General features: G+C 38.6%; 1 protein-coding gene across 3 annotated transcripts in view; it reads left to right on the forward strand.

Moving 5' to 3' along the window:
• The window catches only part of Rasa2 (RAS p21 protein activator 2), a 175,707-nt gene that overhangs the window by 134,598 nt on the left and 14,782 nt on the right, over nt 1-26,327 (forward strand). For all 3 annotated transcript variants that reach the window (XM_060385466.1, XM_021648440.2, XM_060385467.1), the window contains exons 10-19: nt 191-347; nt 648-796; nt 1,444-1,558; nt 2,183-2,257; nt 6,438-6,561; nt 9,130-9,236; nt 14,394-14,477; nt 18,167-18,244; nt 22,204-22,277; nt 22,938-23,044. In XM_060385466.1, the coding sequence (XP_060241449.1) occupies nt 191-347; nt 648-796; nt 1,444-1,558; nt 2,183-2,257; nt 6,438-6,561; nt 9,130-9,236; nt 14,394-14,477; nt 18,167-18,244; nt 22,204-22,277; nt 22,938-23,044 (1,070 nt within the window). The remainder of the gene's footprint in view (nt 1-190; nt 348-647; nt 797-1,443; nt 1,559-2,182; nt 2,258-6,437; nt 6,562-9,129; nt 9,237-14,393; nt 14,478-18,166; nt 18,245-22,203; nt 22,278-22,937; nt 23,045-26,327) is intronic.

Below are 26,327 nucleotides of genomic sequence, written 5' to 3' on the forward strand. Positions count from 1 at the left end.
CTGCCTCGATTCAGATCCCATCTGTCCAGTAACGACTTTCTCTGTGCATGTACTTACTTATGAATAGGCTGAGAACACATTTCACCCAGCGGCTTCACTCCAGCCACTAGTTTCTCCCTCTATAGTCACTGTTTCCTTATCCCACTTGCTTGTTACTACCATCACATGGAGTCGACTGTCTTTACTTTAGGTATTTGCTGCAGCCAAGAGACAATGGAAACAAGTCATCTAAAACTGACGACCTGGGATCACTTCGATTGACTCTGTGCTACACGGAAGACTATGTACTTCCGTCAGAGCACTATGGGCCATTGAAGACCTTGCTGCTCAGATCACCAGATGTTCAGGTACTTTAAAAATCTTCCATGGCTGATTCGATGGGAAAAGGATAAACTCATTCTGTAAATGACAAGAAAAGACTTCATAGTGTCAGCCCTTACAAAGCCCTATGTATTTGGTTTCTCTGAACCAGAGTTCTGATATGTGCTTCAAATTTTATCTCTGATTAGAATTTAGAAAACTAAGTACTATTTTATGTATCTATTATAATTAATTTGTATATTTAGACTGCATCCACAGGTAAGTGACTGAACATGTAACCATGTTTTCTTGACTCTGTGCTTGTTTTCTACCATTCTGTATCCTAGCCAGTATCCGCCTCAGCTGCTTATATTTTGGGTGAAATATGTCAGGATCAAAAGGATGCTGTTTTGCCTCTTGTACGACTATTGCTGCATCACAATAAACTTGTTCCTTTTATCACTGCGGTGGCTGAACTGGACTTGAAGGATACTCAGTAAGAATTGTATTTCATTAAATGTTAATTATGCATTGTTGAAATTAAACTTTTAGCCAGATTGTTTTTATAGTCTGAGTTCTTTTGTATTGACCAAGTTTACTATACAACAGGATAAAAAGAACTGCTTAGTCAGTAACAAAAGGCAGTTTTTAAAGTCACCAAACAGTCCAACAGAAAGGACTGGTTAGTGAGAGAATGTGTTTAATTCAGTGGTGCAGTTTCCTTTGTTTCTGTTATTGATCTTTGCTTCTGGATGTAGTGATTCATATGTCACAATAAGCTAGCCACTCTACATAAGGCACACTTGTAGGCACACATAGGACATTATAAAGAGCAATCAAATGGCCTTCCATTCCCATTATAGTAAAACAGCACCATCATTTTATGCACAGATTCCCACACTCCCTTTTTTAATTTATAAACACGGTTTCTTTTTAAAAATGATTTTCAACATTTTCAGAAAATAGTTTTGGTAGGTTTAGTAACCCTAACGGCAAACATTTCCTGTTAATAGTAAAAATTAGAAGTAAAATTGTGTATATGATCAAAGTGAAACATGTTACTGTTTCAAAACTTTTTCTTCCCTTTTTGCTGTATTTGTTTTTTGTGTTTTTTTTTTTTTTTTTTTTCTCTTTCTATTTCAGAGATGCAAGCACAATTTTTAGAGGAGATTCCCTGGCTACCCGGTGTCTGGATGAGATGATGAAAATAGTGGGAGGGCACTACTTGAAAGTCACATTAAAGCCTGTTCTAGACGAGGTAGAGTATACCTCAGCCAGAGTCTGTGCAGCTGTCGCAGCAATTCCCAGCCTGTGTGTCGTGACCCCTTAGAGCTCAAACAACCCTTTGACAAGGGTCATCTAAAGCCATCTGCATATCAGATATTTACATTACAACTCACAACTGTAGCAAAATTATTGTTATGAAGTAACAATAAAAATAATTTTATGGTTGGGGGTTCACCACAACTTGAGGAACAATGTTAAAGGGTCCCAGCATTAGGAAGGTTGACCACCACTTCTGTAGAGCTTCTCTTCCAAGAAATAATGTGTTGATTAGAAGGGTATGTGCATTCATGGACTACTGAAGGAATAAGTATAGACACGTTATAAGTCAACTACTTTGCCCTTTGTAGAGTTTTACTCACGAGGCACATTGATCTGCATTATTGTTGGTTACATTTTTCTTTTACTTGGATTTTAAGTATATAGGAAATAATTTTGATAGTTATTTGGGAAATTGTCTGCATTGTACATTTTATTTCCAACTGGGAGCTTTAAACTTTGTTAGATTTAATTTTTATAATATCAGAAGAAGAGTTCTTTTCATGATGTTAAATTACCTAGAAAAGAATAGTAACTGAAAAATACATATATTTTTCAGATATGTGAATCCTCAAAACCCTGTGAAATAGATCCTGTTAAGTTGAAAGAGGGAGATAATGTAGAAAATAATAAGGTAAGTTTATATAATATAGTTCATAACTACGTTAATTTTTTATCTTAATGTTATATCTGCCTTTCATAAAGGGTTTATTTTCTTTTCTGTGTATGAGAGTTGGCCTGCACGTATGTCTGTGTACCATATGTATGCTTGATACCTATGGAGGTAAGAAGAGGGCATTTGATCATTTGGGAATAGAATTACTGACAGTTGTAAGGCACCATTTGGGTGCTGAAAATTAAACCCGAGGTCCTCTGCAAGAATATATAGATGATCTTAACCACTTAGCCATCTCTCTACCACACACACACTCATAAATTTTAACACTGTGTGTCTGCAAGCAATGCTATTTATTCTTTACTTCAGCCTTTATTTTTTAGAGCATTTTCTAGTACTGATTTTACCTTATTTTTATTCTTAAAATTTTTAATTTAGCATTCTTAATTATATGTATGTATTTGGAGGTATGTGTCTGGATATACGCACGTGACTGCAGATGCCAGCAGAGGCCTGAAGAGGACATCCAATCTTCTGGAGCTGGGCTTGCAGGCCGTTGAGAGCTGCCTGACGTGGGTGCTGGGAACTGAGCTCTGGTTCTCTGGAAGCTATTTTGTTAGCATATATAGAGATTATATGTTATGTTACGATATTTTCATACATGTACATAAGGTATTTTGATTATGTTAACTGCCTTTTATCTTCTTGTCTCCCTGCTACTGATCTGTTTTCTCTTTTCAACTAACTAGTCTTTCCCTTCAACTTTTCTTTTTTTGTTGTTGTTGTTGTTGGTTTTTTTTTTTTTTGAGACAGTTTCTTTGTGTAGCCCCGGCTGTCCTGAAACTCACTCTGTAGACCAGGTTGGCCTTGAACTCACAGAGATCTGCCTCTGCCTCCCAAGTGCTGAGATTAAAGGTGTGTACCACCACCAGCTCTTCTTTCGTTTTTGGTTGTGGGTATGTGTGTGTGGAAGTGCAGTCCAGAGACTTGGAATTCCCTGAGCTGTGTCACTGGCAGAGGTGAGCTGTGGGACACAAGTGCCAAGAACCTAAGTGCTTCTGGGCAAGAGTCCGTGTGTTCTTAGCTGCCCAGCCTCTCCAGCCTCCTGCCTTTTTTCTTTTCTTAAATTTTTGCTTTTAATTATTGACCCATTGACACTCCTGCTTTTCTACACTTTCATGTTGTGTGTCTGTGTGTGTGTGTGTGTGTGTGTGTGTGTGTGCGCGTGCGCACGCGCGCGCACGCTCCTGTGAGCTCGTGTACATCCGACTAGGTTTACTTAAGGACAGGAAGGTGATTGTACCAGTTTATGTTCCCACCAGCAGTGGAGGAGGGTTCCCCTTTCTCCACAACCTCTCCAGCATGTGTTGTCATTTGAGTTTTTTATTTTAGCCATTCTGATGGGTGTAAGGTGAAATCTCAGGGTCGTTTTGATTTGCATCTCCCTGATGGCTAAAGAAGTTGAGCATTTCTTTAAGTGTTTCTCTGCCATTCTATATTCCTCTACAGAGAATTCTGTTTAGCTCCATACCCCATTTTTTTAATTGGATTACTTGATTTATTGCTTTTTAACTTCTTTAGTTCTTTATATATGCTGGATGTCAGCCCTCTGTCAGATGTAGGGTTGGTGAAGATCCTTTCCCAGTCTATAGGCTGTCGTTTTGTTCTGACAACAGTGTCTTTTGCTTTACAGAAGCTTTTCAGTTTCATGAGGTCCCATTTATTGATTGTTGCTCTTAGAGCCTGTGCTGCTGGTGTTCTTCTGTTCAGGAAGTTGTCTCCTGTGCCAATGAGTTCTAGGCTCTTCCACACTTTTTGGCGCTTTCTCAGACAATTAGGAATAGTGCTTCCTCAAGACCCCAGCTATACCACTGTTAGGTATATACCCAAAATTTGCTCAAGTACACAATAAGAACATTTGCTCATCCATGTTTGCAGCAGCTTTATTTGTAATAGCCAGAACCTGGAAACAACCCAGATGTCCATCAACAGAGGAATGGATACAGAAATTGTGGTATTTTTACACAATGGAATACTACTCAGCAATCAAAAAAGAGGAAATCATGAAATTTGCAGGCAAATGGTGGGATCTAAAAAAGATCATTCTGAGTGAAGTATCCTAGAAGGAGAAAGACACACAGGGTATATACTCACTTATATAGGCCTATAAGATATGATAAACATAATGAAATCTATATACCTAAAGAAGATAAACAAGAAAGAGGTAAGATGATCAACCCTCACTTAGAAAGACAAATGGGATGTGCATTGGACGTAGGAGAAAACAAGTAACAGGCCAGGAGTCTACTGCAGAGGGCCTCTGAAAGACTCTACTTAGCAGAGTATCAAAGCAGATGCTAAGATTCATAACCAACCCTTCAGCAGAGTACAGGGAATCATATGAAAGAAGGGGGAGTAAGTATGACATGGAAAGGATAGGAGCTCCACAAGGACCAACTGTATCTGGGCACAGGGGTCTTTTCTGAGACTGACACTCCACCAAGGACCATGAATGGATATAACCTAGAACCTCTGCTCAGATGTAGCCTGTGGTGGCTCAATAACCAATTGGTTTCCCATAGTAAGGGGAACAGGGACTATTTCTGACAGGAACTCAATGGCAGCCTCTTTGACCTCCCCACCCCCCAAGGGAGGAGCAGTCCTGCTAGGCCACAGAGCAGGACTTTGCAGCTAGTCCCGAAGATACCTGATAAAACAGGGTCATATGAAAGGGGAGAAGGTCACCCCCTATCAGTGGACTTGGAAAGGGGCAGGGAGGAGATGAGGGAGGGAGGGTAGGATTGGGAGGGAATGAGGGGGCGGGATACAGCTGGGATACAGAGTTAACAAAATGTAATTAATAATAAAAATTAAAGTTAAAAAAAGGACAGGAAGGTGAGGGGTTAATTGTATTAGCATAGTCAACTTGCCAAGAGTTATACCACAGAAAGATGTTTCTCCTATCCCCAGCAACCACTCGTTGCCTGTAGATCCTCAGGAACAGGTAGGGACTTGTAATTTACCCCTACTCTGATAGGCTGTTGGTGGGCCTGATTTTGGGACTTACTTTGGTGATCACAGCTACTGAGAATTCAGGAGTGCAGCGGCCATGTAGTACTTAAAAAACTGTCGGTTCACTCTTCCTCCTAGATTCCGTCTGTTCTTCAGTGGTGTTCTCTGAACCTCGAGGGAGGTGTTAGAGATGGCTCACAGTCACTGATTTTCAGCACTGTGGGCTTCTGCCATAGCTGCCACAGACTACAAAAAGAAGCTTCTCTGACCAAAGCCAACAGCATCACTAATCTATGGGATTAAACGTAAATATTTAGAAGGCAGTTTGATAGGCGTGTCCACTTAGGAGATCAGCAAATCAACAGCAGGAGCTTTCCCACTACACCGCTACTCTTACTCCCAGCCATGGGTTTTTGACCAGGTGTACAGTGTCGATGCGAATTCCCTCCTGGGAAGCAGGCTTCAGATCCAAATTAGAAAGTGCTTGTTTATCCCCAAAACAGTAGTGCCCCATTTCCTGGCAGGACAGAAGTGTAGTACACAGGGTTGCAGCTGAGCAAATTCTTAATGACAGTCCTGCCTTAGCAGCCTGCATTATACCTTCTAACACTATGAAATCTAACTAGCAGGGAGAAAATGTCTAGACCAGAGCACGTGGTGTCTTCAGCGCACAATGGCTTCAGCAGCAGGGTCTTGGCATCTAGTGCTAGTGAGCAAACACATTAGTGGCAATAGCCTGTAATAGTGCCTTTAAACTGCAGCTGGTTGCAGCCGCCCTTCTGACTATTCATCTCAGATCAGACCAAGTGACCTCATGATTTTAGTTGCCTCTGAGAAATCTTTAACTGTGTTTGGGTCACAAGTTTCCACCGTAGTGTATAACTGTCACTGTGTACTAATGCTGCCTATCATGAATTATTCCCTGGTTTCCTTTTTTATTGTCTTGTTAACTGTGTTTCTTGTGAAAATTACTCATATATTCATTCACCTGTCTAGAAAGTGTGAATTTAACTTACTAAATTGAGCTAGAATATTGATTGCCCTTTTAACTGAATGAGTTTGGAGAATGGAAGCAGTGCTTTATAGTCATCCTCTAACAAATCTCATATCCACCACTTTTTTCATAAAGACAGTTGGAGATGTGTGAAAATAAAAGCCTTAGTGTTTACTTTGTTAAAACCTGCAGGAGAATCTGCACTACTATGTGGACAAAGTGTTCAATACGATTGTAGGATCAAGTGTGAGCTGCCCCACTGTGATGTGTGATATCTTTTACTCCCTGAGGCAGATGGCTACTGAGAGATTTCCTAGTAAGTGCCTTGTTACGCTTAATCACACTGTTTCTTTTCCTGTATTTTTTCCTACATGCTGTCTGTTTGGTTTGTATGAATGAAATATTTGTGCATAGATATAGTCTCAGAAGATTTTCAAAATGGTGCTAGCTTCTTGTGAGACAATGGTTTATTTTGCCTATTATCTCAAAGCATACAGTTCAATTTATTTCAACATAATGCCAACTTTATATAAAGAGCGAATCAAATTCATTAGTTTTAAGAAGGAAAATTTTGGATCTATAGTATTTTCTATAATATGCAAGTAAACCTTTATGTGTCGTGTATTTAAGGGATTGTGGAACGCCAGGCGGTGGGGACACACCTGTAATCCCAGCACTCAGGAGGCAGAGTCAGAAGGATGCTATGCGTTCAAGGCCAGCCTGGTCTACAGAGAGCTCCAGGACAGCCAGGGCTACACAGAGAAACCCTGTTTGGGGAGGGGAGGAAAAAAATAAACAGGAACACCTTTGTATACCAGCTGTTTTTTTCCAGTTGTATATTTTAAAGCAATAGTAATCATTAATTTCATACAAACTAGATTTGACATCTTGGGAATGCTGAGATGTCTGTGGTGAGGTGTTTTTCAGAAATGGTCTTTGGCTTTACAAACACTTGTCCCACCATAGGATTTTTAATAATCATCATGCTTCAATTTTGCAAAATTAGCTATGTTAAGTTTTGTTTTCAAGACAGAGTTTCCATGTGTAGCCTTGGCTGTCCTGGACTTGCTTTGTAGACCAGGCTGGCCTCAAACTGACAGAGATCTACCTGCCTCTGCCTCCCCAAGTGCTGGGGCTACAGGTGTATGCCGCTGCACCTGGCTTTTATTAAGATTTTGCTTGGAAAGATATTATAAAGTTATGAATCACTACTTCTTATTGTTAGTACTTGGAGAAACTCAAATTTTAGTTCACTTCTGCTACATAAATAAAATTTCGAAAGCCTATTGCAGATCTGCCTATAACAGATGGAGAGGCTACTTAGTAATAATCAGGTTTATCTTTCTGCATAAAACTCTAGATTAACTTTCTTAGCCATCCAAAAAAATTTTGTTATTTTACTATGTTTGCATTTTTCAGTCTCTCTATTTTATTTACCCAGTAGTAAAGTAGTAGGGCTGAATTGTCTTAACTTCTACATGAATTCAGGTCTAAGTTTCCTGGCTAATTTTAATAAAGAAATAAAACATTTAGCTTTAAATAAATAATGTCTAATCCTCATAATCAATAGAGGCAAAGACTTGCTCCTACATACATAAAGATGAAGTGCCAACTAAATTCTAAGTAGTGAGCTAGCTCATATCCACATTGCCTGCTTGCTAGCCTGTCTTAATTTGGCTCCAAACATTGAGGCCATTACCCATTGATTAGATAATGAAACTGAGTCTCAGTTCTTACTACCTTGCTAACAGAGCAAGCAGTCAGTAGGAAGTGGTTTCAAAGCTACTGAGTGGTTTGTAAGAGCTAAAACTCAAGTCAAATGCAGACTCTTTTCTTTGCCACCCACTTCTCTAGCATCTGGTTGTTGGGTTTGTTGACTCCAGTCTAAAACAAGTACTGACAATGAGTGATCAGCACTTACAAGTAGTCTTCAGTTCACTTGAAGTTTTATGAAACATTGGTAGCTTTTTAAATATCTCTACCTAATAGCTTCTCGTCTTTAAGTTGTTGGTTTTCTTTTTTGTGATAATTACCTGAGAGAAACAATGTAAAATATTTACATGGGTTCCTAGTTTCAGAAGCTTCAATCCAAAATCCACAGGATCCCTTGCTTTAGTCAGGCCTGGGGCAAGGTAAAATATTATGATGGTGGTATCTTGTAGCAGAGGAAGTGGCACCTCCTGGTAGTGAGGAAGCAGAGAGAGGGAGAGGGAGGGATGGACCGGAGTTAAAGTATACCCTTTAAAGACATACCCCAAGCACTCAGCTTCCTCTAACAAGCTTCCACCTTCTACAGCCTACCACCTCACACCAACAGCCTATTCCAGTCAGATCCTTCAGTGTAGTGTACCATTGATTAGATCATAATCTAATCATCTCTGAAAACATTCTTACAGAAATACTTCGATGGTGGTTTGCTGTTCTCCTGGGCATTTTTCATCTAGTGAACTGGATAATGATTAACCATACATACATATATATAGCCTTTTATACCATCAAGATTTTTAGGATGAATTTGAAACAAAAGTATAAAAGCGAAAGCTACTTTTTGGTATTCAGTGTTGCCACTCGGTAGTGCTAGATAATGCTTTTATTTTATTTTTCTGTAATTTCAAGAGTCTTTTATAGGAAGAAAAAGCATTTTTCAAATTAAAAGATTTTTTTTAAAGCATGGGAACGTTGCCTTTCATTCTATTTGTTATTTTAATTTACAACATTTTCTTCTTTTAGTTTAGCCACAGTTACTAGTGTCATTTCACAAACTCAAATGTTACTTTACAGATTGTTTTCCTCCCCTGCATAGTTGACATGGTGTTGTTTTGCTTCATCATCTTCGGTTCTTACTCAGTGTGTTGCATGACCTGTCACCATTTTATCCCTGCAGATCACCCCCATGCTCAGTACTGTGCAGTGAGCAGCTTTGTGTTCCTGCGTTTCTTTGCTGTAGCGATACTGTCACCTCATACTTTTCATTTGCGACCTCATTATCCAGTAAGTGTTTGTTCCTCTCAAAGATTTGTTCAGTTTTTATTTACTTTTAGTGAAATGAAGAAAAAATGAAGTAAGCCGCTTTTACTGTGCTATGCTAGGACATTTTACAAGTGCTGACAAGTTGGAGTCTGCTGATGAGCAGAAGGGAGGTGCACCAGGCTTTCCCTCTGCTGTTGCACAGTGCTGCTGGTCCTCAGTTAGAGATGCTGCTGACGGTGGTTACTTGGTAGTCATAGTTTTGGCTGCTTGTTAACTGATCCTTTCTTGATTTATTGCAACACTTTATTTATTATTATTACTTTTATATTTTGAGGCAGAATCTTATTATATAGCCAAGATTGACCTTAATTCACAACAGTCTTCTTGTGTCAGCCTTCAGAGTGTAGGAGTACAGGCCAGCTTATGATAATTTAGTCTTGGGAATATTTTTAGAGCTCATAACTTTGAAGAGCAATGAAGAAGACTCATTTCAAAAGTATATAGGAACCTAACTTATTTGGTATCTTCATACTTTTACTTTCTGTTAACCTAAGTTGTATCAAAATATGAGATTTATAATTCTTAAAAAGAATTTAGTTTATTTCTGAGATTCTGCTCATTTACCTAAATCTAAATCTTCTTTGTATATATACTTCCTAATATTTTAAGGTTCCTTTTTTCTTTTAACTTATTTCTAGTCCTCATCCAGCATATTTTCAGTCATTCTTTAGCTTTTTTTTGTTTTGTTTTAAATACTTCATACTTTTTTTTTAACTTTATACTCTTGATGCTTTTAGCTGCTGACATATAACAAGATAATAAGAAACAGTTACTGATAACTTTGTTCTAAGCTTTGCTTAAATTGTTTTATATGTTTAACTCATTTAGGTCATCCTAGTCACTGTAGGAGTGAATTGTTTTATTAGCCCCATGTACAGGCAGGGAAATCACCATGCAGTAACTTCTCTAGGCTCACATAACTTAGGCATTATGGTTGGATGCTACGCACCCTGGATTAGATTCAGATGGGGCTAGTTTAGTCTCCGTGGTCTGTAAGCAGACTCGTGTTGCAATTCATACAGCAGCCGCTGTTGTAGTGCTCACTGCTGGAGACACATGTAGTCCTACTTGACATTCCCTACCTTAAAATGTGCTCGTGGCTCGTTAAGTAATGCAGTGTCGGGAAGGCAAGAAGGGCTTGTAGCTAAATGTCCACTGCCCCTCTGGAGAGCCTCACCGTGTTAGCAGTGGCAGACGATAGACTGTCTATGTAGCCTGAACCCTGCTGCTCATGGAGAATCCTTTCTGTGACTATGTTAACTAAAGCTGTACAGATCTGGAACAGTGAAAACTTGCCAGCAACATTTTGTACATAAACAGAACTCCCACCTCTGAACTTGTGACTCTGCCTTGTATTCAGACTTGGAATTCCTAGATCGAATGTTGAAATAAAATCCCTCTAACCACGAACTCTTTAGGTCGCTTTTCATGCAATTTTATTATTTATTCCAATTTTTTTTCATCTTTTCTTTTGGCCCCTTTTTATTGTTGCCCCCATCCCTGCCACGTAAACATCTCCAGCAGGTCTTAACCACAACCCTCCGTTTTAAAGAGATTGTGAAGTAGTGGGAATAGAGAAAACATGATATTTAGCATTGATGCTGCAGGGATGAGCATAGATGCCTTCTATTAATCTAGAACTATTTGCATAAATTTAAAACTAGCATTTGCTTAGTTCTAAGTAAAAACTATGAGTAAGTACTACTGTATAAGCCGAGAATACAGAGTAATCTCAGAAAACTGGGGCTGATGACATTGTCAGGTACTGAAAGATACAAAGTAATTCCGGAGCAGAGTTGATCAAACATTACTGAATTTTACATTTAGAAATTCTTTGAATTTTCAGAAAGTAATTACAGAAAGTAGTTTTAGAGTAGGCAAGAAAGAGTAGATTAAAGAACAAGTAACTAAATAATTACAGGTACCAGATACGAGCCATTCTTACTGAAGGAAACTCAACGAAGTATGTGTGCTCACACATACATGAACTAGTGTATTTGAAAACACTAGTTTTAAAATATAGAGAGGCTGTAGAGATGGCTCAGCAGTTCAGAAGGCATACTGCAGGGCTGGAGAGATGGCTCAGAGGTTAAGATCACTGGCTCCTCTTCCAGAGGTCCTGAGTTCAATTCCCAGCAACTGCATGGCGGCTCACAACCATCTCTAATGAAAGCTGGTACCCTCCTCTGGCATTAAGGTATACATGCAGGCAGAACACTGTATATATAATCAAATAAATAAATCTTTTTTTAAAAAAAGAAGAAGGCATACTGCTCTTACAGAGCACCCAAATTCAGTCTCCAGTACCCATGCCAGGCAGCTCACACCCACTCTAGGAAAGCTAACGTTCTCTTGAACTCTGGCCACCTGCACCCTTGTGTGCACGTGCCCACACACAGATACACATACACACATTTTTAAAAATCTTTAAAAAAACAAAGTTTAAGCTGGGCACAGTGGTACACACCTAATCCCAGCACTCAGGGAAGCTTAGGCAGGCGGATTTCTGTGAATTCAAGGCCTTCGTGGACTACAAACCAAGTCCAGGACAGCCAAGGCTACACAGAGAAACTCTGTCTTAAAAAACAAATGAATAAATAAATTAAAGAAATAAAAATAAAATTTAAAAATATAAATAATGAGATGGACTAAGGGTTGGGGCTGTAGCTTAGTGGTAAGGAATTTACCAAGCCTTTGTGAAGCCCTACATTCAGTTCCTGGTAATGTCAGAAGAATGAAAAAAGGAAACCCTCATTTGAATTGCCTTGGCAGTTGTTTTTTTTTTGTTGTTGTTGTTGTTGTTTTAATATCGATTATATGAACATTGACGAGGTAAGCCAATGTTGAAGTGTCATAAAGGAAAAAATTGGTCTATTCTCATTATAGCCTCTTTTAAGACCCTCCTAGTGGAGACTTCTTTAAACCTCTCGTACACACCTGTAATACCCTGTGCACCCTCTCTGTTGTGGCATTTTATATTCTGTTCTAGTAGCATCTGTGTAGGACAGATCTCTACACCCGTGCTGCTAGTACCTCAGGAGCAAGGCAGAACCTTTTCTAAATATGTGTATCCAAAGCATATGGCACTTGCTAGGACAGTCACTTGCTTAGTGAGTCTAGACTAATAAAAATGGTCATTCAGAGAAGAGCTCATCGATGGAAACAGATTCATGGTTGAAATGCAGGCAAGTGGCAGGCAAGTGAAAAGAGCTTTGCTGCCTCCAGGTCAGAGTTCCAGAGGATGCAAAGAAAAGGTAATGAGATAAGAACAGAACAACTGATCTTTTCAAATATTATAGCAAACCTGTGACATTGTTTTTTTTGTAGACTAAAGACAATCAAATGACACTATTTCCATGAGTCAACATAAGAAAAAAAAAAAAAAGAAGAGAAGTTATTTTAAATTTAAAAAATTCAATATTTCAGTTGCATTTATTAAATGTTGCATAGTGTTTCCTGAGTGACAGTATCAAGCTGTGTACTGGGAGCCAGGTGATGAAGGCTTCTAGGTACAAAGTGAAGGAAAGTTTTGTTACGGTTTGTGTGTAGATAGGTTTGTGTGTAGATAGTACCGAGCAATCAAAGCAGCTGAATGACAGGGCTGTGCAGTAGTAGCCTCATTTACAGGATCTAACAAGCCAATGATAGACTGAAATGGAATCAAATGTGCCTTGTTCCCTTTTGCTAGTTTAAGAAAAAATAATATAAAACACTGAATTTAAGAACCAAATTTAAGCTAGGCAGTGGTGACACATACCTTTAATCCAAGCACTTGAGAGGCAGAAGCAGGCGCATCTCCGAGTTCAAGGACAGCCTGGTCTACAGAGGGAATTCCAGGGCAGCCGGGGCTGTACAGACAAGCTCTGTCTTGAGAAACCAAGAAAACAAACAAACAAATTTAAATGGAGAAGTCTTACAAAGTTCAGTTCAAACTTAATTTTACCAGAAGTTTTAAAGAATGTTACTTTCTACAAAGGTAGAATGTATCTGGGACCTCATAGAAAATAATGGAGTCCTAGATGCTCCAGATAAAATGCTTTTTGGATAACCATAATTTGTAACTTTTTCCAGATATATCATGATGATCATATACCAGATATTTCTTTTTCAGATTTCTTCATTTCTTGGTTATTTCTTCCCCACCACATTCATTGCCTATTTTCAATGTGGGAATAATAAAACCTGAAACAGTATGTCTCCTTAACTCTAATTTTCTGGCTGTGTTGTTTGATAATATTGTTTATTGTAGTAGGATAGTTGCTTATATAGAAGTGTGGGTTGGTAAGATTCATGGGGAACTCTCTTCCCGTCCATTTTATTCATATTTACTTCAAGGGAATTTACATTGCTGTCAGGGAGACAGACCTGAAAGAAAACTTGGATAACAGACCCAAATCGTTACCATTTAGTAAGAGCCTATGTGGATGGGTGACTTCATTTCCAGGTCTGAATTTGTATTCTCCTTCCACCCCCATGGTGGAACTAGTTCATTGCGGAAGTCATATGTGTTATATGAATATGCTTAGAAGTAGACTGAATACAGAAAGTTGAAAACACATTTTAAGTAATAAGGTAGATAAAAGAAGATCGGTCTGATATTCCAAAAGTGAGTGAAATTTATAGTGTGATCCAGTCTAACTACACAAAGCCATTGCATACAGTTGATTAAATCATACCTTTCAAAGGGAACAAGTGATTAAATCTTTAATCCTTTTTTTTTGTACTGAGAATGGAGCCTAGGGCCTCATGCATGCCAGGCAAGCACTCTACCCCTGAGCTGTATCCCCAGCCCTCTTTACTTTTTATACTGAGACAAAGCAGTCTAATTAAGTTGCTTATACTGGACTTTTTGTAGCTCAGACAGGCCTGAGTTTGCAGTTGTCTGAGCCTTCTAAGGAGTTGGGATCACAGGCCTACACCACCATCTTCTTTAGCCTCCTAAAGCCAAGTTTTGTAAGTTGTCCTAGGCTTTGCAACATCTTAACTACCTTGGTTTGAATGAGCATTTTTTAGCCACTATTTTAGAGTCACATAAGACATTCACTCTACTCTGCTTTTTACATAAATTCTACTTCTTAAAAAATTAACAAGAATTTTGGTCATTTTTACATTTTTTAGGATACACAGACAAATAGGACATTAACTCTCATCTCAAAAACCATTCAGAGTTTGGGAAACTGGGGAAGTCTATCCAGAAGAAAGGTGAGTCTGTAACTTTTTTCCTTCTTTTCATATTTAACAAATTTTGTTTTATCCAAAGATTCCTTCTTCATTCACCTCCTTCCATATTAAAAATAAAACTAAAGAGAATACATATTCAGATGCAATAATTGTCTTTCAGTGGATGCTCTACTATAGGCGCCTATTGAAGGAGACAGTGGTGTTAACTTGATACACCCAAGATAGGGGGAGCAATTGGGGAGAAAAAGACACAGGCACAGTTTAGTTATCTGCATGATAAGTCACTACACAGCTTTGAAAGAAGTCTTCAACTCCAAGATGAGTATAGTCCCATCATTTTCTTCATAAACTTCTCCACTGAGAAGTTTTTACCCAAAGAAGCCTTTTTACCCAAAAAAACTTTTATGTAACCTTAGGTATATAGATGTATAAAATAGATACAACAAATCAAACATTTACTGATAATAACTTGTTTTAGCATTTTGAAATGCCCAGCCCCCAGTGCTGAGGAGTTTTTTTCCTTTTCTGCTATCCTGGGTTTTTCCCTAGTTTGAGATCCAGGAGGGAAAAGACCAATCAGTACTACCAGTTCAGGGCAGTGTCACAGGCTTTGAGGGACCTTCACTGTTTCTCAGTCCCCTCTCATCAAGAATGTTCAACAGGGTTAGAGAGATGGCTCAGAGGCTAAGAGCACTGACTGTTCTTCCAAAGGTCCTAAATTCAATTCCCAACAACCATATGGTGGCTCACAACCATCTGTATCGATATCTGATGCCCTCTTCTGATATACAGGCACATATGGAGGAAGAACACTGTATAAATAATAAATAAATGAATGAATAAATAAATAAATAAATAAATATTTAAAAAAGAATGTTCAACAAAGAGGGCTAAGAGCCATGCTCTGGCTAATAAAGTAGCTGTGATCACCGACTCTACAAAAGAATAGGCTTTGGTAGTGCCTTTGGCCAGCAGCAGCAGAAACCATGTAAGCCAAGCCTGGCCATGCTCAGGGAAAGGCTGAGCGTGAAACATCATGTGCTGGCTGCCTGGTGTGAGTGAGATCTGTGGATCTCAGCTGTTTGGGGGCCAGAAGAATTGATAGAAATTGTCCTGCTGCTGTATCAGTGGGGAGAAAAGAGTAGAGTTGAGGTCCTCTGGGAAAACAGGAGTTGGTAGGGAATGTAGAGGATGGAAGCCTTAAGAGTCAGTCAGTACTTCATCTTGCACAGCATGGTCCTGGAAACCTGGCTGACTGAGACACGTAAAAGCTGGGATTAGGTGAGCTGTGCTGGCTCTGATGGTACACCTACTAACTAACCAGTAAACTAGGTGCCTTATGTACAAGACAAAAAGGGAGTGGCTAGCTAGTCTCAGTGGGAGGTCTCTGTAGGTAGCAGTCTCAGCCAGCAAACTTCCTGGAGGAAGAAGTTGTATTTGGTAGTTTCTGGTTTTAGATAAAGGTCAGTCACTCCTAAACACTAGTACTTGGATCAAAGGAAGGTTTTGCCATTTCCAGGGGTCCGAGGCAGCTAGGGTCCTCGACATGGCTGTGCTTTTGTCAATAATACACATTTGCTTAATGCTTCATCTGTTCCCCACATGAGGGTATTTTAAGTTCCAGGTTATACAGGGAAATTTGCTGAAGAAAGGTGTTCACAGTTTCTCATTTATGATAAACATGTTTGGACACTTGTAATCTGGGCCCGTTCCTGTTTGGCTAGTGACATGGGAGCAGCCCTTGTGACCTGGAGTCCTCACCCTTACATCATTGTCTTCTCTTCTTACTGACCCTGATCTCTAAGTGTTTTAACTTTACCTGCTTTCTTCCTTTCCCATGAAAGTAGAAATTGAAGAGCTGGACTGTAGTCAGTGGCAGAGCCCTTACCTCTTATACGTCAGACCCTAGATTCAGTCCCCTCTACTATCCTTTTTAAAACATAAAGAAACTAGAAATTGGTCTTCATAGTTTCCATCTGCCCGTCCAGATCTACAACCCTTCTCTGTTCTACTCTGTGCCTCAGGAAAGCCAAAGGCCTCTAGCTTCCAGGAAAGTTTGGTCACTGCAGGCAAGTCAAAGAAGAGTAAGGCCGGAGAATTGCTTCTTAGTCTCCTTAGTCTGCTTACTTTGTATGGGCTTTTCTGTCTCCTGAAAGTAGTCTTAGACCTGAGGGGGGGGAGTTTCCATGACTGGCTGATTAAACAGACTTTTAGACTGACCAAATGGCTGCCTAGCCCTAGTGTTGGGATTTCAGAGAGTAGTCACTCACTGGCTTTTCAGGTCCACTTTATAGAAAAGGGTTAGGGTTAATAGAAAACAGCCATTGAGGTAATTGGCTGTTAGCACCTGGACAGAAGATTGGGGGTGGGGGGACACCACATGGGACCTGACAGCTCAGGGCTCAAGGCTGCCTGTGTGGTAGATAAGAGGAAGAGTTATCATAGGCTCATTTGTGTTCCAGAGTTCAGCAGGACAAAGGTGTGGGTATACATCATGGGGTGACAACTGAGCACAGGTTGTGTTCTGTTTGTTAGGAAACAGAAACTTGCCCTTGTAAGGTAACTTAATAACAGTGTGCAACAGTGTGGCTCCTGTTTTGGTTTCACAGTATTTCTTGTCAGGGGACACCAGGTAGATTTCCATTTCTCACTTGTCCCTTTAGCTTTTCATTAATGATGGCTCTATACCTTATTGTGTGCTAATTAAACCCTGTCTACTCATTTGTAAGTACATTTTCAAATTCTGTATCCAAATTTGTCATGCAATAATTATACAAATTTATATAAGCAATGTGTTTTGATACATATTTACATTGTATATTAGTCAAAAATATTTGAACCATTCTTTATATAATCTTACCATTTATTAAAGACAAAATGCAAATTTGTATACTAATGAGATAAATATACTTGTTTATGTTTACATAAATACTAGTTAGAAATTTATGCAGTAGGATACAGAACATCTTCAGTGATTTTCAAAGTTGATTGTAATTTGATTTTATAATCATTCAATTTTCATAAACACATAGTACAAATGGCAGAAGTATATTTAAGACCATTTAATTTTTTTTTTTTTTTTTTTGGTAATTCTGTCCTAATCTCAAGCCAGAATTTACTTAATTTTTTTTTTTTTTGGTTGGTTGGTTCAAGGATTTGTTTGTTTAGTGACACTTAAGTCATCAACTTAAGCAGTTAAAAATCAAACATTCTAATATAAAATACAAAGCTACTGTTTTGATGCCTGCCAACTAATGATGTGGGAAAATCATTAGTAAGGTGTTTTTTTTGTTTTGTTTTGTTTTGTTTTTTTGTAATTAAGCCATTATGTTTTTGTTAGAGCAAAAGCCTTTATGTCTAGTAAAAATAGCTCAGTTCCTAACATACAGTAGCTCAGAATTTGCTGCTGAGGTGTTGAAGGCAGCAGTGATTGGTGATGCATGATATATTGGCATGCATAGTACAAAGCGTTGAGTGTGGGATGAGCAGAGGGAAAGCTACATGATGTGGTACCATGCAGCATAGGTGACACTGCCAGAAACACCTCACAGTTATGACTGTGTTTGAACTAGTTCTTGTTGTTTTCAGAAACCTTTTACTATTAACAAATTTCTCATGACCCCATGTAGAGTCAGAACTAACATTTTAAGAAGCTGTGTGTATCTAACATATACAAATTCTGTGTTGTTATGTTTTGTTTTTTTTCATAGCCACGTTTCAAAAAGTCAGTCATGTCTGAATTTCTCAAAATGTTTCAAGAAGAAAGATATTTTACAGATGTGAAAAAGGTATGGTTGTTTTCTTTTGGAAAAAACTTTCTTGTCATCTAGTCTAAAGGAATTAACATTTCATATTCTTTCTAAGAGTCAGTTTCCAGTTCAAAAACAAAAATGTTTAAATTGTCAACCAAGAACTTGTTTTCTTCCAGTTCTCCATTCAGATAAAGCTGTGAGATAAGCAGTTCTTGATAGTTGGCTACTATTGCTGTTGTTGCCCTACCTGTACAAACACAGACCTCCATACAACCTGCAAACACTATTGACATTCAGGGCTGAGTAGTTCTTGATTTTAAGAGCTACCCTCTGATTGTAGAATATTTAGCAACATTCCTAAATTAAATGCCAGTAGTATATCCCCAATTTTGAAGACCAGAAATGCCTTTAGCTATTTCTAGATATCCCCTGGAGGACAGAGCTATCTTTTGTTAAGAACCTTTGGTCTATGACTAAAGCCTAGTCAACAGTGCTTGTTGTATAGTAAAATGAGTGCTCATTTGCCACAATAAAACAGCATGGCTCAGCAGGTGAAGGCACCTGTTTGGAAGCCTGGTGAACTGATTTTGATCTCTGGGATCCACATGGTTGGAAGGAGGGAACCAATTCCCACAAGTTGTACTCTAACCTCTATGTGCATACTGTGACACTTAGAGTCCCATACACATCCACACAAAATAATAAACATGTAAAACAGTGTTTTCAATGTGTTATTGAGTGTTTATGGTAGTAATTGGAGAAAAATAACTAAAAATAAAAATTCACAAAAGTCTACAGCATATAGGATGCTAACATAAGACCTGCAACATGTAAAAAGGAGTGTTATTAGAAGCTGATGGGTTTTTTTTTAAAGATTTATTTATTATTTATACAGCATTCTGCCCGCATACCAGATCTCACTATAGATGATTGTGAGCCACTGTGTGGTTGCTGGGAATTGAACTCAGGACCTTTGGAAGAGCAGCCAGTGCTCTTAGCCTCTGAGCCATCCCTCCAGCCCCAAAGCCAAGGATTTTTTTAAGTCTTTAATTTCTTGGTCCTTGATTTATTGGTTGTTTATATAAAATACAGTATTATAAGCCTGAAAACGTGGAAAGAAAAGTTATTTTAGAATATATCTAAACTAAACTTGAATAAAGTAGCGTCTTCATTATCACAATCCTAACTCAGTGAACAAGTTAGCAAGGCCAGTCTTTAAAACCCATTCAATTTTTCTATACATAATTTAGTAGGTGATGGCCAAAAACATATTTTACTGAAGTATGTATTTGGACTTTTAACATACTTTAACAGGGCTTCCTAAGTGAAAATGCTGGCGTCAGATTTGTCTTGTTTTGTTTTGTTTTTTGATATAGAGTCTCAGCATGTAGCCTTGGCTCTCCTAGAACTTACTATATAGACCAGGCTGGCCTCAAACTCACAGAGAGCCACCTGCTTCTGCCTCCTATTGCTAGGATTAAAGGTGTACACCACTATGCTGAGCCTGTATTTTCTTTTTCTCTAGAATAATACATATTAAACTAAAACTTTTTAAAGCAATTGTTGAAGGCTCTTGAGAAATTTTTAAGATATACTTTCATTTTGGGGACATTGTTGAGACATTTTGGGAGACAGAAGTGTTAGACTTCGGGTAAAAGGTTATGATGTACTAGTTATTGTTTTGGAGTTATTTTTCTTTGTCTAGTAACCTAGGCTATGGTAACATCTGCTCCCCTCCCTGCTATACAATCAGAATATATATAGTTGATGATACCAGTAGGGAGAGTTTAAGAGTACAAGGACTTTAGGTATGTTCCTAATCTGCTTCTGAGTCACCTACTGTCATTCAGATAGATTCTCACCATAGTACCTATCTGTAGTCCTGAGGTACCTTGAGATGGTTTGCCCTAAAATCTTACGTTTGTGTCTTTGTGTGTCCATGTGTCTGTCTGTCTGTAGATTGGACCCAGGGCCTTATGTATCCTAGACAGCTCTGCTTAAGATTGAGCTCTTATCTCCAGCACCTGTCATAAGACTAGATACACACAATGCTAGAAATTACCAGTGTTCATGTAACTCAGTTTCTCATTCATACTGGTATTTGTACTAGTGACTTTAAATGACTTGTAACTAAGTCCCCCAGACAATATAGGACAGGTAACCAGAAGAGTTCTGTATAGAGGGTAATTATATAATTTGGTGACAGAACCACAGCACTGTGAAGAGTTAAAAAATGACTATGGGCCTGAGTAGGGTGAGCCTGAGCCAACTGGTTACTACAGTTACCTTACTGTCATCTTAACTGTTTTCTTGTATTTCACATCACACATTTATTTTTACCTTATACTTACTCACAATAATGCTAAAGAGTAATATATTCAAATAACTATTAAACTTCACTGGTGGATGGCCCATTTATTAGAACTAGAGATGAAACAGGACACTTCATTAATGTCCTTGGGTACTTGAACCTGCGTCACCCACAGGACAAAGGGAATTCTGTTTTTGTTTGTTTACTTACCAAGATTCCTAGCTAGAAGGAGCACATTGGTAACTCTCCTGAGTGCATGCTCTGGTGGGTGAGTCACAGCATTCTGAGACCCAAGTAGCTCTGCCTTCAACTGAGAGGAAGCCCTAGACTCTGGATAGTCTAACGAAACTATATGCTTTGTTTTGTTTATATCCTAAAGTCCTGAACAAAATAAGTTAGAAACATAAAAGGGAAGAGAGCAGTGAGACCAGACATCTGTGTTGGTAACGTCTCACTAATAAGCAAATGGATAGTTGATTTAGGAGGCAAAAGAGGATTCCTTTGTAAGAACAAGAATTGGTGAATTTTCCTTTTCCATGAAGAGGCATCCACATGCTGGCAAGCCCTTGGTTGATCTAGGTTACATGTTCATGAAGCTAAATGCTTTTCACTGGTGACCACATGTTTCTAGCACTGGGTGTTAGAAAATTCTTTTGAGTCACATTCTTATATTCTGCATATGTAAAAAGCTTTGAAACCAGAATCTTCAGAATTCAAGTTTTCAGAATTTCAAAAGGTAATAGGAACAAACTATATTAAATAGCCCCTTTGGTAACACCCAAAGCACACATCAGTGTCACATTTGTGACATTTGTCACAATGCAAAATACATTGTGTAAGATAAATTAAGACCATGATAGCATGTGCTAGTTGAAGGTTACTTACATGAGAAAATGAGTTTGCTGCAAAGCAAAGACAAGATTTTTAAATGTGCTAAATACATTCTTTGTATTTGAAGCCTTATGAATACCAAAAATATGAATAAGGACTAGATGTGGTAGTATATGCCTGTAATCTTAGACCTAAGGAGGCTGAGACAGGAAGATTGCAGTGACTTTAAGTCCAGCCTTAGAAATAGTGAGGCATTGTCTCAAAAAAAAAAAAAAACTCCAGTTAAGGATTATAGATTGAGCTATTTCTATAGGGAAATCCATTCAGAATTTGGTAAGTTGAGAATAAATGTTTTGGAATTTATTTTCATTTGTAAATTGAGAACTTTTTATAGCCAAATGTATTTTATTTTATAGATACTATAGAATGAGCCTCTTTGATCCAAGATGCTCTAAAATCTAAAATATTGCCATATTTAAAACTTTCTGAGGGGACCTGATGTCACAATGGAAAATTCCACACTTGACCTCATGCGATAGGTTACACAGTGCAGGTTTAGTAAGAATACTGTATAAAGTTACCCTTAGGAATTCTGTTTATACATGAGCCCTGTCCCCAAGATACCTTATGGTATATGCAAATATTTTACAATCCTAGCACTTTGGTCCTGAGCATTTTGTATAAAAGAGATTCTTATTTTGCAATTTATATAGTCATTATGTGTATACATATATATATGTATGTATAGTCTTTAATAGTGAATTTCCTAATCAATGATGTGTAAGTTAAAACAACTTTTTATGATACACCTTATTTACTCTTCTACTGTATACTTTCTCATCTCCCCATTTAGTTCTTAGATGAAATTTCATCTACAGAAAGTAAAGAGTCCAGTGGGACGAGTGAACCTGTGCACCTGAAAGAAGGGTAATTAATTACATGAGACATGAAAGTTACATTTCACTGTAGACAGTAAGTACAAAGAACATGGGTCCGGGAGTGAAGAAACCGAGTTCTGATTCTGTTCCAGAGCTTCCTAGACTGCTTCAGTCAGGTAAATGACTCTCACTGCCCTGTCGGCTTGTGTCTTAGGGTAGCGCTCACTGACTGCACAGTCTCAGACTGTTCTTCAGTTAGGAGATAGCACTGCTCAGCCTTAAAGAAGAGTGGTCAGGACTAGGCGTTAATAGGATGAAAATAACTTACCCTTTTTATTCTGTATAGCAAATTGTAAAACAACGTTACTTGGGCCTGAAGAGCTGCCTCAGTGGTTAAGAGGGCTGCTCTGTGGAGGGCCTGCGTTCAGTTCCCGGAACCCTCACTGTGGCTCACAACTGATTGCCTGCATTGCTCTGCACACATGTGCATAGACATCAGGCAGGCTACAACCACAGTAAAACTAAAACAACCTACATGAATTAAAGGCCAGAGTAAGATACATGAGTTATCAATGGAAATCACTGCCATGTACTAATAATTGTACATGACTACCAATGTCATCTAACAGTAAGGGTCAGTTCTTTGTTTCGGGTAAGTGATTTTAATCTCTGGGCCTAAATGTCTGATTTCTGTCTGTTATGTTGGCAGTGAGATGTATAAAAGAGCTCAAGGAAGAACCCGTATTGGGAAAAAGAATTTCAAGAAACGGTGGTTCTGCTTGACAAGCAGAGAGCTCGCCTACCACAAACAGCAAGGTAGAGTTGTATTTGTGTTGTATTTGTGTTGTATTGTGGCTTCCCTCTGCTAGCTCTTGGTGCCACCGTGGGTCTCTGCAGTGAATGGGCCAGCGCTTCTCACAGTGACACAGAAAGCCAAATTGAAGTGCTCATTTTATCACATGTAGCATATGATAAAACTATACCACGAAAGCCTGGCATAAGTCGACCTGAGAACAAAACAACTGGACTTAGTAAGATAGTATAACAATAAAAGCAGAAAGGTACAGGCTTAACAGATAAATAACAACATAGCATGGTGCTCAGTAGGGTTTTGAAGTCCCGTCAGTCTGACATTAGATACCTTGCTAAGAGAGCTTCTTCTATAAATTCCGAAATGATGACATGAACGCCTGACATGGGTACTCTAAGAGAATGTGGAGTGCTTCACTGCGCTTCCCTGAAAAGTAGACGATTCAGGAGAGGGATATTTTAAAGAGGTGGGGTCTTGACCCACAACTCTGAGATTAAGCAGGCCTCTTGAATCAGCCTCCCAAATAGCAGGGACTACTGGCATGGACTACTGTATCAGCTAAGAGGTGTGTGTGTGTGTGTGTACATACATGTGTGTACACATGCACATATATGCAGCTTAAACAGAATGAATGAATGAATGAATATACACATATATACATGTACATATCCAATAGTTTGTAGTAAGAAATTGTTTACGGAGAGCAACAGAACCAGAAAATTTGAACACGGGTCTTCCCAGAGACTCATACTCCAACCAAGTACCAGGCATGGAGATAACCTAGAACCCCTGCACAGATGTAGCCCATGGCAGTTTAGTGTCCAAGTGGGTTCCATAGTAATGGGAAGAGGGACGGTCTCCAACACAATCTGATTGGCCTGCTCTTTGATCACCTCCCCCTGGGGGGGAGCAGCCTTACCAGGCCACAGAAGATGACAATGCAGCCACTCCTGATGTGATATGATAGACTAAGATCAGAAGGAAGGAGAGGACCTCCCCTATCAGTGGACTTGGGGAGGGGCATGCGTGAAGAAGGGGGAGGGAGGGTGGGATTAGGAGGGGAGGAGGGAGGGGCTTATGGGGGGGATACAAAGTAAATAAAGTGTAACTAATAAAATAAAATAAAAGACATAAAAACAGAAATTGTTTACAATTTGTTGGGTTTTAAGCATCAGGTAGTTTGTTATAGTATATAAATATGTAACTAAAGATCAATACGCTTGCCTTTCCAAGTGTTTTTAAAGCTGACTTTGAAAGTTTTAGAGTTGAATTTTATATAAATATTCTCACATATGGATACCATAATTGTTTATAGTGTTTATTTTAATAGTACAATTAAGCCAGGCATGGTGGTGCACACCTTTAATCCTAGCACTCGGGGTGGGCAAGTTGTGGGACAGAGGCAGACAGATCTTGATGAGTTCAAAGCCAGCCTAGTCTATGTTGTGAGTTCTAGGATAGCCAGGTTACGTAGGGAGAGACTCTGTCTCAAAAAAAAAAAAAAAAAAAAGTCAATAATAACAATAATGCAATTAAATAAAATGTAAGCTAAATTAGTCATCTTCTGTAAATAAGCAAGTTATTTTTCCCTCAGTTAAAGCACTGTCTAACCCAAACCACCATTCTAAAGTGTGTTCATTATAAAGCCCTTTAAGTCACATGATAGTTATGGTACCTTTTTTCTGAGAATCCTACATATGTACACATATGTCCAGCTGCAGTTGTCAGGGTTTGCCTTTGTTTTCTCCAGTGATGTGAAAGGATAGACTTTCATGGAATTAGACTATTGGAACCATAAGAATGGATATACTAGCGCTGCGTTGTTTTGTGTTGGAAGACATACACAAATGAGTTTGTGAGATTATTTGCCAAAGCCTACAGTTCTAAGCATATGTGCGTGTTGTTTTAACTATTTTGATGGATTTTTCCAAAATATGTTACATGCTTTCCTGCCTTCTAAAAAACAATTCATTAAACATAAGTTAACATTTTCTGATTGACTTGGGGTAATCATTGATGATGTTAATCATTTTTAGTGCCCTAGTTACTATATGTAGCTATGTTTTCAGAGTGGCGAAGGGTGGGAATGGCTGTTTTCCCCGGCTACACATCTTAGCCTGCCATGCTTTTTGTGATCATGTGTTTGCTTTGCTCAGTTTATCTCTCACCTCTTTTACTCAGGCTGTCTCCTTAAATTTTCTGTGCTGTCAGTGAAGTGTCTTACTCCCATCCCTGTCTTCAGCCTTCATTTTTTACTACTAATGTACCATGAATTAAGGTGTAGGTACTATATTTGCTAAAACTACGCACAATATCAAAGGCTTTGAATGAAGATGTAAGGACTTCTCATAAATAAAGTGCACGGCCTTCATATTTGCTACTTGCTCAGCAGTTTTGCTTATTTCTGTCTTCTGTCTGTTTTCTTGGTAGCCTAAACTGGTGATTATTTTCTGTTGCTACAGCTATACTGTTAAATTTATAAATTTTGATTTCTGAAAAAAAATTTCAGTAACTAGTTGTTATTCATTGTCTTTCTCTTAATCTTGCTGATAGATAAATGTATTCTGAATCAATAATGGGGTATCTTTCCAATTTGTGTATATAGAGTTAATGTTTTTTCCTCAGATAGCTGTGATGCTCCCTTAGGCGGTTGCTGAGAAGCAATAGTAAGCCCCTGATAGTGAGTATAATTAATGTGGCAAATGAGTGTTCTCAGGTATTTAGTGATTAGTCATTGGTACTTGACAGATTTCCATAGAGCCGAGTGCTGACTTTAAGTTACTATAATATCGTTATTGACTCCTGTTACATGATGGAGTCTAATGAGCTGCTGATGTTTCAGCTTCTTCATGTCTCATACAGCCTCATCTTTCATTCATCATACAGAACTCTACCAGACTAGCTCTTATAGTTCCTTTAATGTACAGTTTTTATGTTCACTGTTCTGTACATACTCTACATAGAGATCTTCCCTTCTTCAGGTCTGTGATTTGATGTCCTCCTGTAAGCCTCAGGTCAAGTGTCAGCTCCTCATGGATATAATTTAAGCCCCTAGCCGCTTAGCTACCTCCTTAACAGGAACATCTGCACACTGGTCATTACGTTTCATCTCTCTTCCTCTGCTCTTTAAGGTCCTCAGTGCTAACAATCATGTTACTAGCAGAAAAGCATTTAGTAAATGCTCTTTGACGAACATCAGGTCTTCCAAGTACTCTGTCACCTGAATTGCTTTAGTAACTACTACTGGATTCTGAAGCTTTAACCAAGTTTACTAGTAAACCTGTTAAT

Source organism: Meriones unguiculatus, chromosome 6 (genome assembly GCF_030254825.1).
Source record: "Meriones unguiculatus strain TT.TT164.6M chromosome 6, Bangor_MerUng_6.1, whole genome shotgun sequence".
Classification (NCBI taxonomy): domain Eukaryota; kingdom Metazoa; phylum Chordata; class Mammalia; order Rodentia; family Muridae; genus Meriones; species Meriones unguiculatus.